At 31.4% G+C, this 14,217-nt stretch overlaps 1 protein-coding gene across 1 annotated transcript in view; it reads left to right on the forward strand.

Moving 5' to 3' along the window:
* The window catches only part of LOC129228090 (frequenin-1-like), a 353,126-nt gene that overhangs the window by 310,518 nt on the left and 28,391 nt on the right, over nucleotides 1–14,217 (forward strand). The window contains exons 3-4 of the mRNA XM_054862729.1: nucleotides 10,269–10,317; nucleotides 12,395–12,484. Of these exons, the coding sequence (XP_054718704.1) occupies nucleotides 10,269–10,317; nucleotides 12,395–12,484 (139 nt within the window). The remainder of the gene's footprint in view (nucleotides 1–10,268; nucleotides 10,318–12,394; nucleotides 12,485–14,217) is intronic.

A 14,217-nucleotide genomic window follows, 5' to 3' on the forward strand; every position in this document is an offset into this window, starting at 1 on the left:
ACTAGAAAAAATGAAGAAATCCAACACTGTCCAAAAATTAATCAACGGACTTTTGAGATGTTTTTTGTACGGAACTGTCGGGACTTAACTAAGAGATATAAAAACTGACCACACACACATTCCACATTTAAACTCCTTTAAATATCTCCCCCAGAAAGACTAGGTATGTTTAAAAGGAAAAAAAAACAAAAAACGGGCAATTGGTGAGAATTAATTCAATAAGGTACTCCTCAGGACTTCTCTTCAAGCTTTTAAAACTAAAGGTGTATCCCAATATTTTATAGCACAACTTTAATTTGTCTAATCTATTCAATGGAGTTCAACCCCAATTAAATTCACTACGGAATAATATGATTTCGAGTATTGTTCTTACAGCACCAGCAGTAGATCAGTTGGTTCATAATCCTTGTATCCCCATGGTTCCTGTACATTTCCATTTCCCAATTTGAGTGATTACATTATCCAATGAAAATTTCTCATGCCATCGTAATCGTCAAACGTACAACTATACGATACGCAGTGCAACATTACATACCGGAGGATTGTATTGTTAAGTCGGAATTATATGTTAGAATAACTTTATCAGGGACTAAGGTAAATCAATTTGTTTCAAATCTTATAAAAACGAAACATTTTAAATTTCAGTAAATTGTAAACAGTTTGATATCTTCTGATCATATCTTTTGTAAGATAAATATTTTTGTGCTGAAACGTAAGGAAAGAAATAGCAATTTGTGCTTTTTGACGTTGTTATTTCTTACTTGATATTCTGTAGTCCCATCATCAAATTTGAAAATGTCCGGTAGTTTCTAAAATTTTAATGATTAAAAAAGAAATGATGTATTAAAAATTTTTGATTTTGCTTTTCAATTTGTTTATCAAAAAGATCCTCCTAAAACAGACGTAATAGTTTTTATAAATAAAAAATACAACTTTTTGGTTGTAAATATATGTAAAATTTCATTAATTTATTTAAACTATTGAAACCTTCCGTGCCTGCCCTTGGCACCATAGGTTGTTTTATTCTTCAATTTTACAAAAGTTAGGTGTCCATGTCACGATCTAGGAGTCGTTCGCAGAAACATAAATTAAAGACCAAAATAGCTTTTCAGGTTTTTTTGAGCAATCACGATTGCTTATTGTCCTCACTTGACCGTCCTTGGCGTTTTGGTTCCTTTTTCAGCTTGGACCAGGGGCGTCTGCAGCACCACCGCCCACCGTCCTCTGCAGGCGGCGCGGCTGCTCCGGTCCTGAGCTATCCGCTTCTACTGGTCGGAGGCGTCCATGTCCTACACACACGCATGCTCACACACTCACACACATACACACACACACACGACTTTACACACATACACTCACACATGCCAACTTGCATACACACAGGTCCGTGCGCACACACACAACTATGCACACGTAACCGCCCAGGAGGAGAGGCAGGCTTGGTGGGACAGGAGCCGTTTCTAGAAACAATAACTCCAATAAGTAGGGTCCTGTCGCAGTTCGTGATTGCGAAAAACATAATTTGAATTCAAAATTTCAGAATTCAAATTAATTTTCTTTTTATTTTTTTAAAACTTTCTTATCTTTTCGGACAGAGTTGCATTTTTAGTGGCTCTCCTTCCCGTGACGAGTTGCAGTTTTGTTAATATGTTCCTTTCTATAGACCAATGTTGTGTCTTCGTTTGCGGTTTCCTATTTTGGAGCAAGACTTTTTAGAGCACTACTAATACAGATGCATTTGATTAAAGATGGCATGTTTTTGTGAAAGTTGCAATTTACAAAGGGCATGTTCAAACAGAGTGACCGGTTACCTCATGCTTACGTTATACTAGCCAAAAGCGTTCTTTAGAGTTACCGGTTAGCCAATCGCACACGAAAACATTGTGTAGAAGCCTACCGCACTTTTCACTGATGTCGTCAATCTTCATGAAATCAACCGTCCGAGACAGCAGGTGAAGGTCCGAGAACACCCAAAAAGTGTCTCCTTTCTGTGACTTTGATTGCGTTTTCCCTACGCCCATTAGGGCAAGAAGTTTTTGAGCCAGAGACTAAAGACCCGGGCATAACTCAATTTTTTTTTCTTTAACGCCTTTGAATAAAAATGGAGAAGCAAAACATGTAAATTGTTCTTGACAAGAATAAGTGTAAAACTGTGATGGAAAATTGCTTCCTGCATCGACAGGTGCTGATATTGTCAAAAGATTAGCAAATTTGTACCTTTTCAGGGCAAGAAAATGTTATTGGTTATTCCTGGTCCCACTGTCCTTAAGAGAACAAGCTGTAATTGCGTACCAAGCAGTCGAAAAACGACGCATAACATTTAGGGATCAAGCACTCTAGAATGACATTCCAGCAAGCAACGCAGATCTAATAAGTAATGCTTGTAACCCAATGTAGAAATATTACTCACTTGTAATCTGTTGAACTTATATTGCCGTTGTCATGTCTTTGAATTAGTTTTATTGCTGTTTCTTCACTTTAATTGGTACAACCTAGGATTAATGAAGTGTACAATGCTATATACACTCACTAATTTTCTGATTTCCTGGGCAACGTTTTTCTGATCAGAAACAAGAGCCAGATTAATATTGGACTTGGAATAGTTGAAGTTAATGTGATCTTTTTTGGTGGTATGCCAAGGGACGAGGGATCATTTCGCAAACCAGAAAATTTAAGTGTTACAATGCGTATGTCAAATGTATGTCAAGTTTCTGTACTCAAGAGTTACTTAGTTCAGGACCATGGGCAATTATATGGGAGAGGGGAAAAAATCAAAAATTAATGCACCAAATCATGATTTCACGCTAACGTATCAACTGATTATTTTTCCACATATTAAAAGTTGTGATGTTTTGTAATTCTCGCTAAAAAGCTCTTTCGTCACAAGATTTCCTGCCAGTACCGATTTCCACCAATTCAAAAACCCAATCTTATTCTCACGATGCGATAGATGAACATGAGAAACAGTTCAATTTAAGCATGCATAATGGAAACCAAAAAAAAAAAAAAAAAAAACCTGCTCCTGAATTTTCACTTAGAACAAATAATCTTCAATGTTTGTTCGTTAATACAGTGAATCATGTTTACAACAATACTGTCTATAACAATAAACCTGTCTTTAACGATATTTTGCTTGGTCCCAGCAAAATTTTGGCATAAATAATCAAACTGTCTATAACGATAAGCTCTCTATAACAATATTTTTGAGGTCTCAACAGTATCTTTGTGTTGCTCTTAATCTCTCAGACTGAAAATAGGATTATCCACATTATTATTCTTCACGGGTTGGCTTTTAAGATATGTCAAAAACTTTTTCACAAACACTCTTCACGATGCAAATTAAAAAACTTGAAGTCACTTATGTGGATTGGCGGAAGAAATTTCGTACTCCAGAGGGTTAGTACTCAAGTTTCTTATCAAGTTATTTTTATTTAACATGCTGTCAGATTCTTTTGGATGATTAAGGTTATGTTTTGCGCAAATGTTTGTGCTAATCTTGTGGGAAGGCGATGGTGAATGGAATTGTTTTCTTAATATTTAAATATTTTCCAAATCTTATACTCATATTTATGGTATATTTTTGTACTATATACTCCTCCACATGTCAATTTTTTCTGTTTTTACAGTTAAAGTACTGTAGTCGATCATTTTATTTCAGCATTGAAACAACTTTATTTATTACTACGTTAGAAACTGCAAGTATCTGAATGTGATATCCGGACTGTCGGTATATTACATGTAGTTCTGCCTCAACCAGGGCTTAGGGGTGTCAACTTACTGCTTAGTTTGATAAACAAGTTCTACTTAAGTTGATCTAATAATGGTAAACGAGTTTGGAGTTTTAATGAAAATGTGTGCATAATATCGGTTCTTAGTGATTTGTTTACTTTTTATGTTGGCACAAACAGAAGATTATCGCCGACGTTGTTACCGTGTTGACTTCTCATTTTACTTTTTCGGAGCTTACATTCTTTTTGAATTGCATAATATAATTATTTAGGGCACCATTTAACATTCAATTGAACCTTTAATGTTTGTTTTTTGTTTTTGCTTACATACTTGGTGGGATAATTTGTGTGTTAATGGAATTATTGGTGCTATTTTATGGTTCATTTTTTTATTTGGTGGTTTTGGGAATGTTTCTATCGACATTTCTTGTGTAATGACTTTTTTATTTCAAAATAATTCAAAATGGCTAAGTGTATGAGACATCGTGAATTAAGAAGTGTCCCCTTAACTTTGTTACATTGTATCAAATTTTATGGTTCCCTACAGTTTTAGCCAGCTAGGAAATTCGTTGCTTCTGCTAACGAAAGTTCTGTTATACCGCTAACGTACCATTATTCTACACTGCACATCAGTCGAGCTGTAAAGTTTTTCATTTTGTTGTTGTTGTTGTTAATTTTGACCTATCTGATGTCAGAAGAAAGTAATGATGCGGTGTTAAACAAAAATATCACTCAAGCATTTTTTATGTTGTTACAAACATAACGAAGTTCAGGTAACCTCTTTTTTTCAGTTGTAGATAGTTACTTTATTTTTCAAAATTAATGAGAGATTATAAATATATAAACTAAAAACGAAAACTCTGGTCAGTAAAATTCTAACATTCTGGTTTCCTCCTTAAATGTGCTTTATGGTTAAAGAAAAAGAAGAAGCATTTCAAATTGGATATTGTTATTATCTTTTTAAAAAGTTATGTCAAGAGAAAAGATCAAATAAATAAAAACCTAAACAAATAAATAAATACATAAATTTCTATTTGCGATACAAATACCCCACCTCCCTTGACCTTCTTTTTTTACTGTTCAAGGAAAACTGTTTTATTGCCTTAGTTTATGTTTAGAACTGTTTATGGTTTTAAAATGAATCTTTTCTCTATTTTTCTCGTATTTAATACTGCTTTTCTGACATTGAAATTCAAAGCATTATATTTTGGAACGTTTTAAGTTTTGACTCCTGTAGAACAATTGGTCAAAGTTATGGATTGAAGAGATGTTGAACAAATCCCAAATCGGTGGCAAGATGCTAATTTACACATCTTTTTCCACTTTTTTTAAACATCTATAAAGGCCATAATTTCTTGCCACTTCTTCTGTAAAAGGTTAAATATCGATGAAAACAAAATCATTTGAAATTCAAAGTACGAATAACAGTATTTAGCAGTCAGTTACCACCACTAAGCCAAGACTAATGCAGCACTACATGCAATGTACCAGATAGCCCGGTTGTCATATCCAGAAACCAGTTTCATTCTTTATAGAACTCGTCAGTCTGGAATAGTGAGTAACCGAGCTGGAAGCAAACGTCAACTCATATATTGCATATATTACATGTCATATGTTGCATTTCATCTGGTATATTGCATATATGGCATAAGAATAACAGTATTAAAAGGCTCAACAAAATAGAAAACATGCGTTTAAAAAGCTCAAATTATTCTAAACATTAAATCAAGCAGTAAAAGAGTTTTTCTTGAACAATAATATAAAATAATATTTAATTTGATAAAAAGAAGATGACATTTGTATAGAAAATAGCATTTTATTAAATTGTTATAGTTTTATTTTCCGTTTGAAACTACTAAAAAAACAATATTCAATGACGAGATTAAATGTTTGTTTTATTTTCTAGCTTTAAGCCAAAAGTTTTATACACAAGAACATTAATTTTCGATTCATATATTTATGTTTTTCCATTAATTTTGAAAAAAAAAAAAGTAACTAAGACTGGTGTAAACATTGATTTGCTTTTTGCTTTAAAATGGCTTTATTTGAACGATTTTTTTCTGCAGTCCAGGGTATTTTGCCTTTGAGATTTTATTTTTATGTTGATTTTACGTAATCGCAAGATATTAAAGTTGTACAGTTTTTAAAATTAACGTTAATTGTTTTACTAATTTCTGTAAATCAGAGCCAGACTAACGTAAGTCAAAAAATGGGAATTTTTAGGTTATTACGCCTTGGTATATACAGACCAACCACGGATTGTATAGAGTTGGCAAACGTCCAGTTGAGACGAGTCTATCTGAATGAGGGTGAAAAGTAAAAATTTGATGACCGTGTTCCGCTCATTTGAATGAGACTCTGCTTAATTTAGAGGCTAACATACATCTGCAAAAACTGACATCCCTAAAAGCTAATAGATGCGTCCATTTTCGCCTATAAACCGGATGTTTGCCTTTCCATACAATCCATGGTCAGACACTAGAATCTTATTCTGCATTGAGTCATTACAACGTAACTCTATAAAAGGAGATCGTAATTATTTACCAGCATAAAAATGCGCAAGCCCCATCCTTTGTATGCACCAGACGAAAATGTTTTTCGCTCTTCTGCAAAATAGCAATAGGGTCGTTTCCAAAAATTTAAAAGTATTTTTTTGCTTAAAAACATAGGATCTAACCATTTTTTAAATAATTTGTTTAAGTTTAATATTTTAAAAAAAATTACTAAAATTGTTGCGCTTTCATTGTTTACATTTCTTGCCGATGACATCGCAATGATGAAATGCTATTCTGTGTTGCCATTTACAGAGCAAAATATTTAATTCGCAACTTTACTCACGTAAAGTGGCAACGATATGGTTGATAGCAAGCGTAGAGCGCAATTTTAATTCGCTTCTTGATTATCATAACGTGGAAACGCGGTACAAAATGCGCCAAAGAACATTATTTGTGACGTCATCAAGACCATGCCTTGTTTGCAAACTCGGACATTTTAAAAATTAATTTAAAAAATAACTGTTGGGAAAATGAAATAATTTTCATTTTCCACCCTTATTCTATCAATTTCAGTGACTAAAAGTTCTACTTTTGACTGAAGGAAACAACCCCGTTATGTGACTTAGTATGACTCTGAGGTACAAAATGTGGCTTTGTACTGAATTTGTGGCTATTTTTTTCAATCATTTTCTTTATTTTAATAAAAAATAGTTAAACTAAGTTATTCTATGATTAAAACAATATAAAATATATCTGAGTCCATTTATTTGTCCAGTTGTTGTACGACGTTATCTGATGATTTTTTTTCCTACACAAATAGGGAGAACGCGCGTTCCTTGCGCGAACGTTTAGACGCGCTGGGGTCATTGAATGACCCCAGACCAAAACCCAATCATTCGCTAACAAAAACCTCATTTCCGAGTTGTTTACTATTAAAACCATAACGTCTTATAATTTTTGACATTAAAATTGAATTTTTAAACATAAGTGCGATTTATAAATGAGCTTTACATCGCACTTATAAAGAAAGTATTTCTACATTTGTTCTTTGAATCAAGCTTAGACACACAGCGGATAAATACGCTTTGTGTGAGCTTTAAAAACTTTATAACAACTATAATGCTAATGCTGGTATTTTTGATGCAGAAACGTGTAGAATTAATGCTAAAAATGTTTCATTTTTTACTGAAACTACAAAAAGAAAAAAAATGCTACATTCAAGGCAAACTTCAAGGCAGAAAAAAATCAGAATTATTCACTTTTTTAAAATAATTTCCATCTTTTTTGCAATTCTGTATGATATTCGCTGAAATTTTCATGGTCTAAGAATTTCTTTTCTAAAAAATCTTTAGCTCCATATTCTTTATTGATGAAACAACTATTTGATTCAATTTCAGCAAAAAATGTTCGAAAAAGATCTATTTTTTTCTAGTATGCTATTGGCATTCCTATTTACATGAAATAACTTTAATACTGAAGAGATATAAATAAAATAACCGTATTGACCATTCAAAATAGTTGGTCTGTTAAAAGAACGGCAGGACGCGCGGGGTCATTTTATGACCCCAGTAAATGACTAAACGTGTTTTAGCGGAGCACAAATACCCGAAATCCGTTCAAATTGCTACCAAAGTAGATGTAAAGACCAAACTCAGCTACTAATAAGAAAAGAATGAACCGGTGACTAGTTTTTTGTCAATTACTATTTGCAGAAGGCTTGGAGTCATAAAATGATCTCCGCGCGTCCTCCCGGGTTAAGAAGATAGTAAAATTTTTGATTGGGAAAAATGATGCGCGTAGATCATGTGCTGCAACAAAGTTAGCAGTTAAATTTATTTTACATCATGTCAAAAGAATTAATTTAACCCAAAGTTCTTGAAATAGAGGCAATAAAAGAAAAAAGGATATTGAACCATCCTAAAGAGGAAATGAAATGATGGATGAGATTCGACAAAAACATAATTCTGTGCAAAAAATAATCCAGTTTCTTTCATCTCCGTACGTTTGAATTTATTTCTTGGTTAAGTATCCGATATATTTCAAAAGTTATATCTTTATATTAAAGTTAAGAATAACATTTGTTTTTATAGCCGTTTATTTATTCAAAAATATTATTACTGATGTTTATTAGAAAAAAAGAGGAAATGAAATATGAGGAATGATATGAATCTTCCTCTTTTTAGCAATTTTCACATGAATTTACTCGTTAATTTATTTAGCTTTAAAAACAGGTCCGTAACTTGTTATTCGAAATACTAAGTTATTTTTGCCTCAGATGACCTGAACCCTCCATGAATATTGGTTGTTAAAAAGACGACGCAACTTCCAGAATTTCTTTCTTTTCTTAATTTTTTCTTACATCATGCTTTCATTAATTTATTGTTGCTATTAAATACACATGTTGTTATAAAAGTTAACTATTTCAAACTGTGATATAATACAACGTGTATTCTAAGAACAAATGAGGATAATATTGGAATGTACCATTTAGAAAATCAGTTTAAAACGATTCAGAATTTAAATTAAACTTGAACTATTGTTTTGAAGCACTGATATTCTGTACATATGTACTTCCTATAGAATAATTTATTATTCTATTGTACGACAAGTACATTGAAAAATATGTTGTTCTTGAAATATAACGTGAAACAGTAATGAGTAAAATATTATAAATAGAAATTTCAAAAACCACAAATTCTACAAATAATTGCATCAGATACAAAGGATATGCGACACTTTTATCGATTTTTTTTTTCATCCATAAGAACATCTCTTTGCATTGTATAGTTGTTATTCTTCTTCATTTCGACAAAAAATATGTGGTTGTAATTTCTTGCGGAGTTTTCTTTTAAACTTTGTTGGTTAAATTTTTAGTACTATTTATTTATTTATTTCCTACTTTTAAAATGTCATTGGGTGTTGACGACATCAGTATTTTCGGAATATTTTTGTTTATTTATTATTTTTTTTGCGTAAGTATCATCCTCGCCATAATGAGGTTGTTTTCAATATTTTAAAAGTATTTTTTTCTTAAAGAACATGCTTAAAAACATAGGATGTAACCATTTTTTTAAACAAATAATTTATTTGAAATTAATATTTAAAAAAAATTACTTAAATCGTTGCGCTTTCATTTTTTACATTTCTTGCCGATGACATCACAAATGATGAAATGCCATTCTATGTTACCATTCACAGAGCAAAACATTTAATTCGCATCTCTACTCACGTGTATTGGCAACGATTTGGTTGATAGCAAGCGTAGAGCGCAATTTTAATTCGCTTCTTGATTATCATGACGTGGAAGCGCTATACAAAATGCGCCAAAGAGCATCATTTGTGACGTCATCAAGACCTCGCCTTGTTTGCAAAATCGGACATATTAAAAAAATAATTAAAAAAAAAAAACTGTTGGGAAAATGTTTTTTTCTTTTGCTTATTATATCAATTTTAGTGCCTAGAAATACTACTTTTGACTGAAGGAAACAACCCCATTGGTAAGAATATTTCAAGAATGGCGTACAGTCGAGCTCGCTTAATGGAATTAGCCAATTTCCCATGAAAAAATATTCTGATAAGCGGGATATTCCATTAAACGGGGTTAAAATAATAAACACGATCGGTATTGTACATTGAAAATGCCTTACATTAAGCGAGATATTATTTTAACCGATATTTTAATAAGCGGGCTTGGCTGTACTTTGTACTTCACAGTTTTTTGCGGGAGAAATTTTCTAATTTCATTTCAGTATGTTACAGTTGCATGGCATCTTTTCTCAAGTTCTTACATAGAAAATATAACCATAGGATTAAGCTTAAAATTATATCGTAGCAAAGGTTTCACTATTTATTTTTCATTACCGTAAAAGGCATTTAAAAATATAATCATAAGTCAATAAAAAAAGTACTTCTGTAGTGGCAAAATTATTTTACATTTCTGTTTGAATATTAAAGCATTAAAACTGACTCTGCCTTTAGAATGTGTCATTTTGAATCCGAAAAGCGTCTTCTTTTTCCTGCATTTATGTGCAATTCTCTTTTCTAGGTATAAAGGTTTTCTTAAAGACTGTCCAAACGGTCAACTGACAGAGCAGGTAAATATGTGTACATACTTTTCTATAAATATTTATATTGTGCGTAATGTAAAATGAAAAGTTGAATCCTTTATGGCTGAGAAAAACCAATAAAGTACCATGTATGCGTTTTAGATCACAGCTTTAAACACTGAGTTAGGAAGCAAATTTTCGTAGGCGTGTGAAGGAAGTAGGAACTTGGAGCTCTTTTATTTGTCATCAGAACAAATCTTGAGGCCATACTTAATTATTATTCAAGTAAATCTTGCTTTGGTGGATTCACATACTTAAATAGAATTACATGGACTGAAGTAGGCAATCGAAATTTATTCACATGCTTTTCTCTTATGGGGAATTTCATTTTGTTTCTTAATATGAGGAAATTATGTTGTTTTGACTTACTATATTAAACCTCTCTATTAGTTTATCGTTCAATGTTTTCCACTGCTATGAAGGTGATACAAAATAAACTTTGTGATTTAATTGATTTGATGTATGATTAATTTGTGTTTGGGTTCAAAATAAGCATTTCGGTTTGTTTAGTAATTAAAAATAATTCTTAATAAATACAATTTTTCATTCCATTTTATAATCCAATTGTTCGTATAAAATTTTTAAATTTTACTTTTGAGATAGTTTTTACTTTTTACAATGTTGGAGAAGACCATTTAACAGGGATCTGTAACCTTATAGAAAAGTTGATCGTAATCTAGTAAGAGTTTTCTCACTAGCCATTTGTTAATACGTTAAGAAATAATTGTTTGAAACAAATGTTTTTAATGTCGTACTCAATTTTCAAAGCAAAGCGTATTATTCACACCAATATTGGTTAAATGAAATAAAAACACATCAAAATAGTTCCTAATTCGTATTTTTAAGTAATTTTCAACTGACAAAGTCCATAATTGTTTAAGGTTAAAGTAATACTTACGAATGTTTAAACACAACATTCACAAACAAGTCCTAAGCGTTCCCTTGTCACTGTCAAATGAGGTATGTTAATTTTACTTATATTAAAAATGTTTTTACTGCTTATGAGTAGTTTTTTGGAGCAAAATCATTTCGTATTTTCGCTGCTTCTTAGCAAAAAAAGTTTGCAAACACATTTTTCTTATTTCAATGTTCAATTAATACTATCACTATCTTTAGCATAAAACGTATTTCATGATCCAGATCATTATGAAATTAATCGTTTCTTAAAAAAGGTCTATTTATCCAATCTTTCTACTGGTAGAACAACAAAATGGCGAAACAGTATATCGTGATTTTAAGTGATTTGAAAGTAGGGGAATGTAGGACAAAGTGAAATACCTGGGCAAAGTGGAATGGTGAAATATTTACTCTGCTTTTAGCGTCACCTATCTGGTAATATCTAACTAGTAGCGCATGTAATCCCTTGCAGTCAGGAAAAAATAATACCATCGAAGATTAAAGCATATGGTAATACAGGCAATTTTCAAAAATTGATACTTATATTGTAATATTTTGTTGCAATTCAAAAATTATTTTCGCTATTATAAAATAATAAAATTCTTGTTATTAACAATAACTCATTTACTAAATCACGTACGTATTCACTTATTTATTCATCCATTCACTTATTTTCTTATTCATTCACTCTTTTACTCGTTCATTTATTTTTTTTCATATATTAATTATTTGACTAATTTAATTTTTAGTTTATTGTTTCAGTATCTTTTCATCTATTCATTAAACTTTTTATTTACTGATTCATTTAATCAAAAATATTTCGATAATTAAATGAAAAATATCTCATTATAAAAATATTTTATTTTTCACTTTGCATAATAGAAAAATAAGTGAAAATTTTCCACTTTTTTTTGAAGGCGCAAATTTACTGCCAAAAATTAAAAATACTGTTTCGATGCAAGTTTTATTTTCAACAGAATGTTCTTTCTTAATGTACTGTCATTTTCAAAATAATAAACAATTTTGTTTCGTTTTCAAAAGGTTCAGTCATCTTAGCTATTTTACTTTGCCCCACATTCCCCTACTTTATTTGACATCATTGGAATCTTTATATTGTATTATATTTGTCCCGTTAAATTAAAAATATAATCTTTGTTTTTAAATTCAGGGTTTCCTGCGAATATACAAACAGTTCTTCCCACAAGGAGATCCTTCAAAATTTGCCTCTTTAGTATTTAGAGTCTTCGACGAAAATAAGGTAAGTAGTAACATATTATCTACATAAATATCAAAATAAATACTTTTAAATATACTTAACTCTTATTTTTCTAAACTACACTAATTTTTTAAACAACGCTACATGAATTTGTTTGATAAACGTTGTTATACAACAGTCAAACAACGTTTTTTAATTAACTTTTTCTGTTCTTAATTTCAGTCCGTAAAAGGTAAAAACTAAAAAAACTTAATGATAGTTTGATATGTATGTACAGTCGTATCTTGATAGCTCGAAGTTTATAACTCGAATATTCATTTATCTCAAAGCTTTTATTGGATCCCAAACTCTTGAGACTGTTGTGGAAACTTCCCCATAACTTGAACTATCATTAACTCAAACGTTTTAGCCGGTTTCTTGGGACTTCGAGTTATCGAGAGTTGACAACATATTTTTCTTTTTAACTGGGCTACGTAAGAGACCTTAGCTTTTTGCAAACCTATTGCGATCTTCTGGTGTCGAATGTGCTTTATTTATGGCGCGGATTTTAGACACTTTTTGGGAAAAGCCCGTCTTTGTAGTCAATGGCACACAATGTGAAGTTGGTTTTAAAAAATAACTACCATAAAAAAAAGTGATCTGTACATCATCCTTGAATTTGAAATGATATGATGCAACCTGAAGCAAATTAAATGCATGTACTCTAGAAGCAGGTGCATAGAACTTGCATGGGAAGATGTTTATATAAGATTTGGATATTAATTCGTTTCTATTGTTCAAGGAGTAGTCGCTTGAAACATTATGTAGTACTAAAACAGACAATTGCTAGATTATACGTGTCGTCCGCGAATTTAATGATCTAGTATGTAGTTTCAAAGTCAAATCATGCCTATTACAAAATGTTCCGGACAGGTTAAAAGAAAAATATCAAATAACCCAGAAAATGATATTTGAATTTTACAGCAGCATAAATATCAAACAGTGCAACAGTTGAGTATTTTTTCGAAAATGCAAGAAAATCATATGATTATTTTGCTTAGTAGATTGATAAATGAGCCTTTTTTTTTTTTTTTTTTGAACTCATACATTTAAAATCTGTGCAAATGTCTGCTATGCAAACTATTGTTTTTTTTCAAGTGAGAGATGAAAAATGCTTCTCCTAAACCTTACTCAGAGGAAACCCGAAATATTTTGGACTAACATCTATAGCTATGTGATTCTTCCTCTCCTTTGACACAGCATAAAGCCTTGTTCCTTTTGAGAACGGGAAATATTTTAAGATAGGAGGCATATCACCACACAGTTTACCAAGTGGTGAACAACTTAATGAGCAATTTAAAACGATTGACATAATTTCAAATTGTTATCTTGCACTATACGTTGTACTTGAATTCAGTCGGGTATATATGAAAGAGGATGCTACAAAGTTTTGAGTTCTACCACTAGAGTGCTCCAGAACCGTACAGTGTTGTGACATCCGCTGTAATTGAATTACTATTGCATATTGAACACATCTGTAAACATCCACATATGTACGTATAATTGTATGTAATTTAGAGAATTCAACTACAGTGTTGAATGCAGCAAATGTAGAAGTTTGAAATTGCATCCTTTTTTCTGAATCGCCCTGAATGCTCACAAATTTTTTAGTGAGTTCCTGAAGTAAGTCCAAAATATTTTACAACGTTTTAAAACATTTTCAACTTATACTATTGCATAACCCTGTAATAAGAAGGAGTTTAAGGCCCAAATGAAAATAGACAATATTTAATTTT

The sequence above is a fragment of the Uloborus diversus genome, chromosome 8 (genome assembly GCF_026930045.1).
Source record: "Uloborus diversus isolate 005 chromosome 8, Udiv.v.3.1, whole genome shotgun sequence".
Lineage (NCBI taxonomy): Eukaryota > Metazoa > Arthropoda > Arachnida > Araneae > Uloboridae > Uloborus > Uloborus diversus.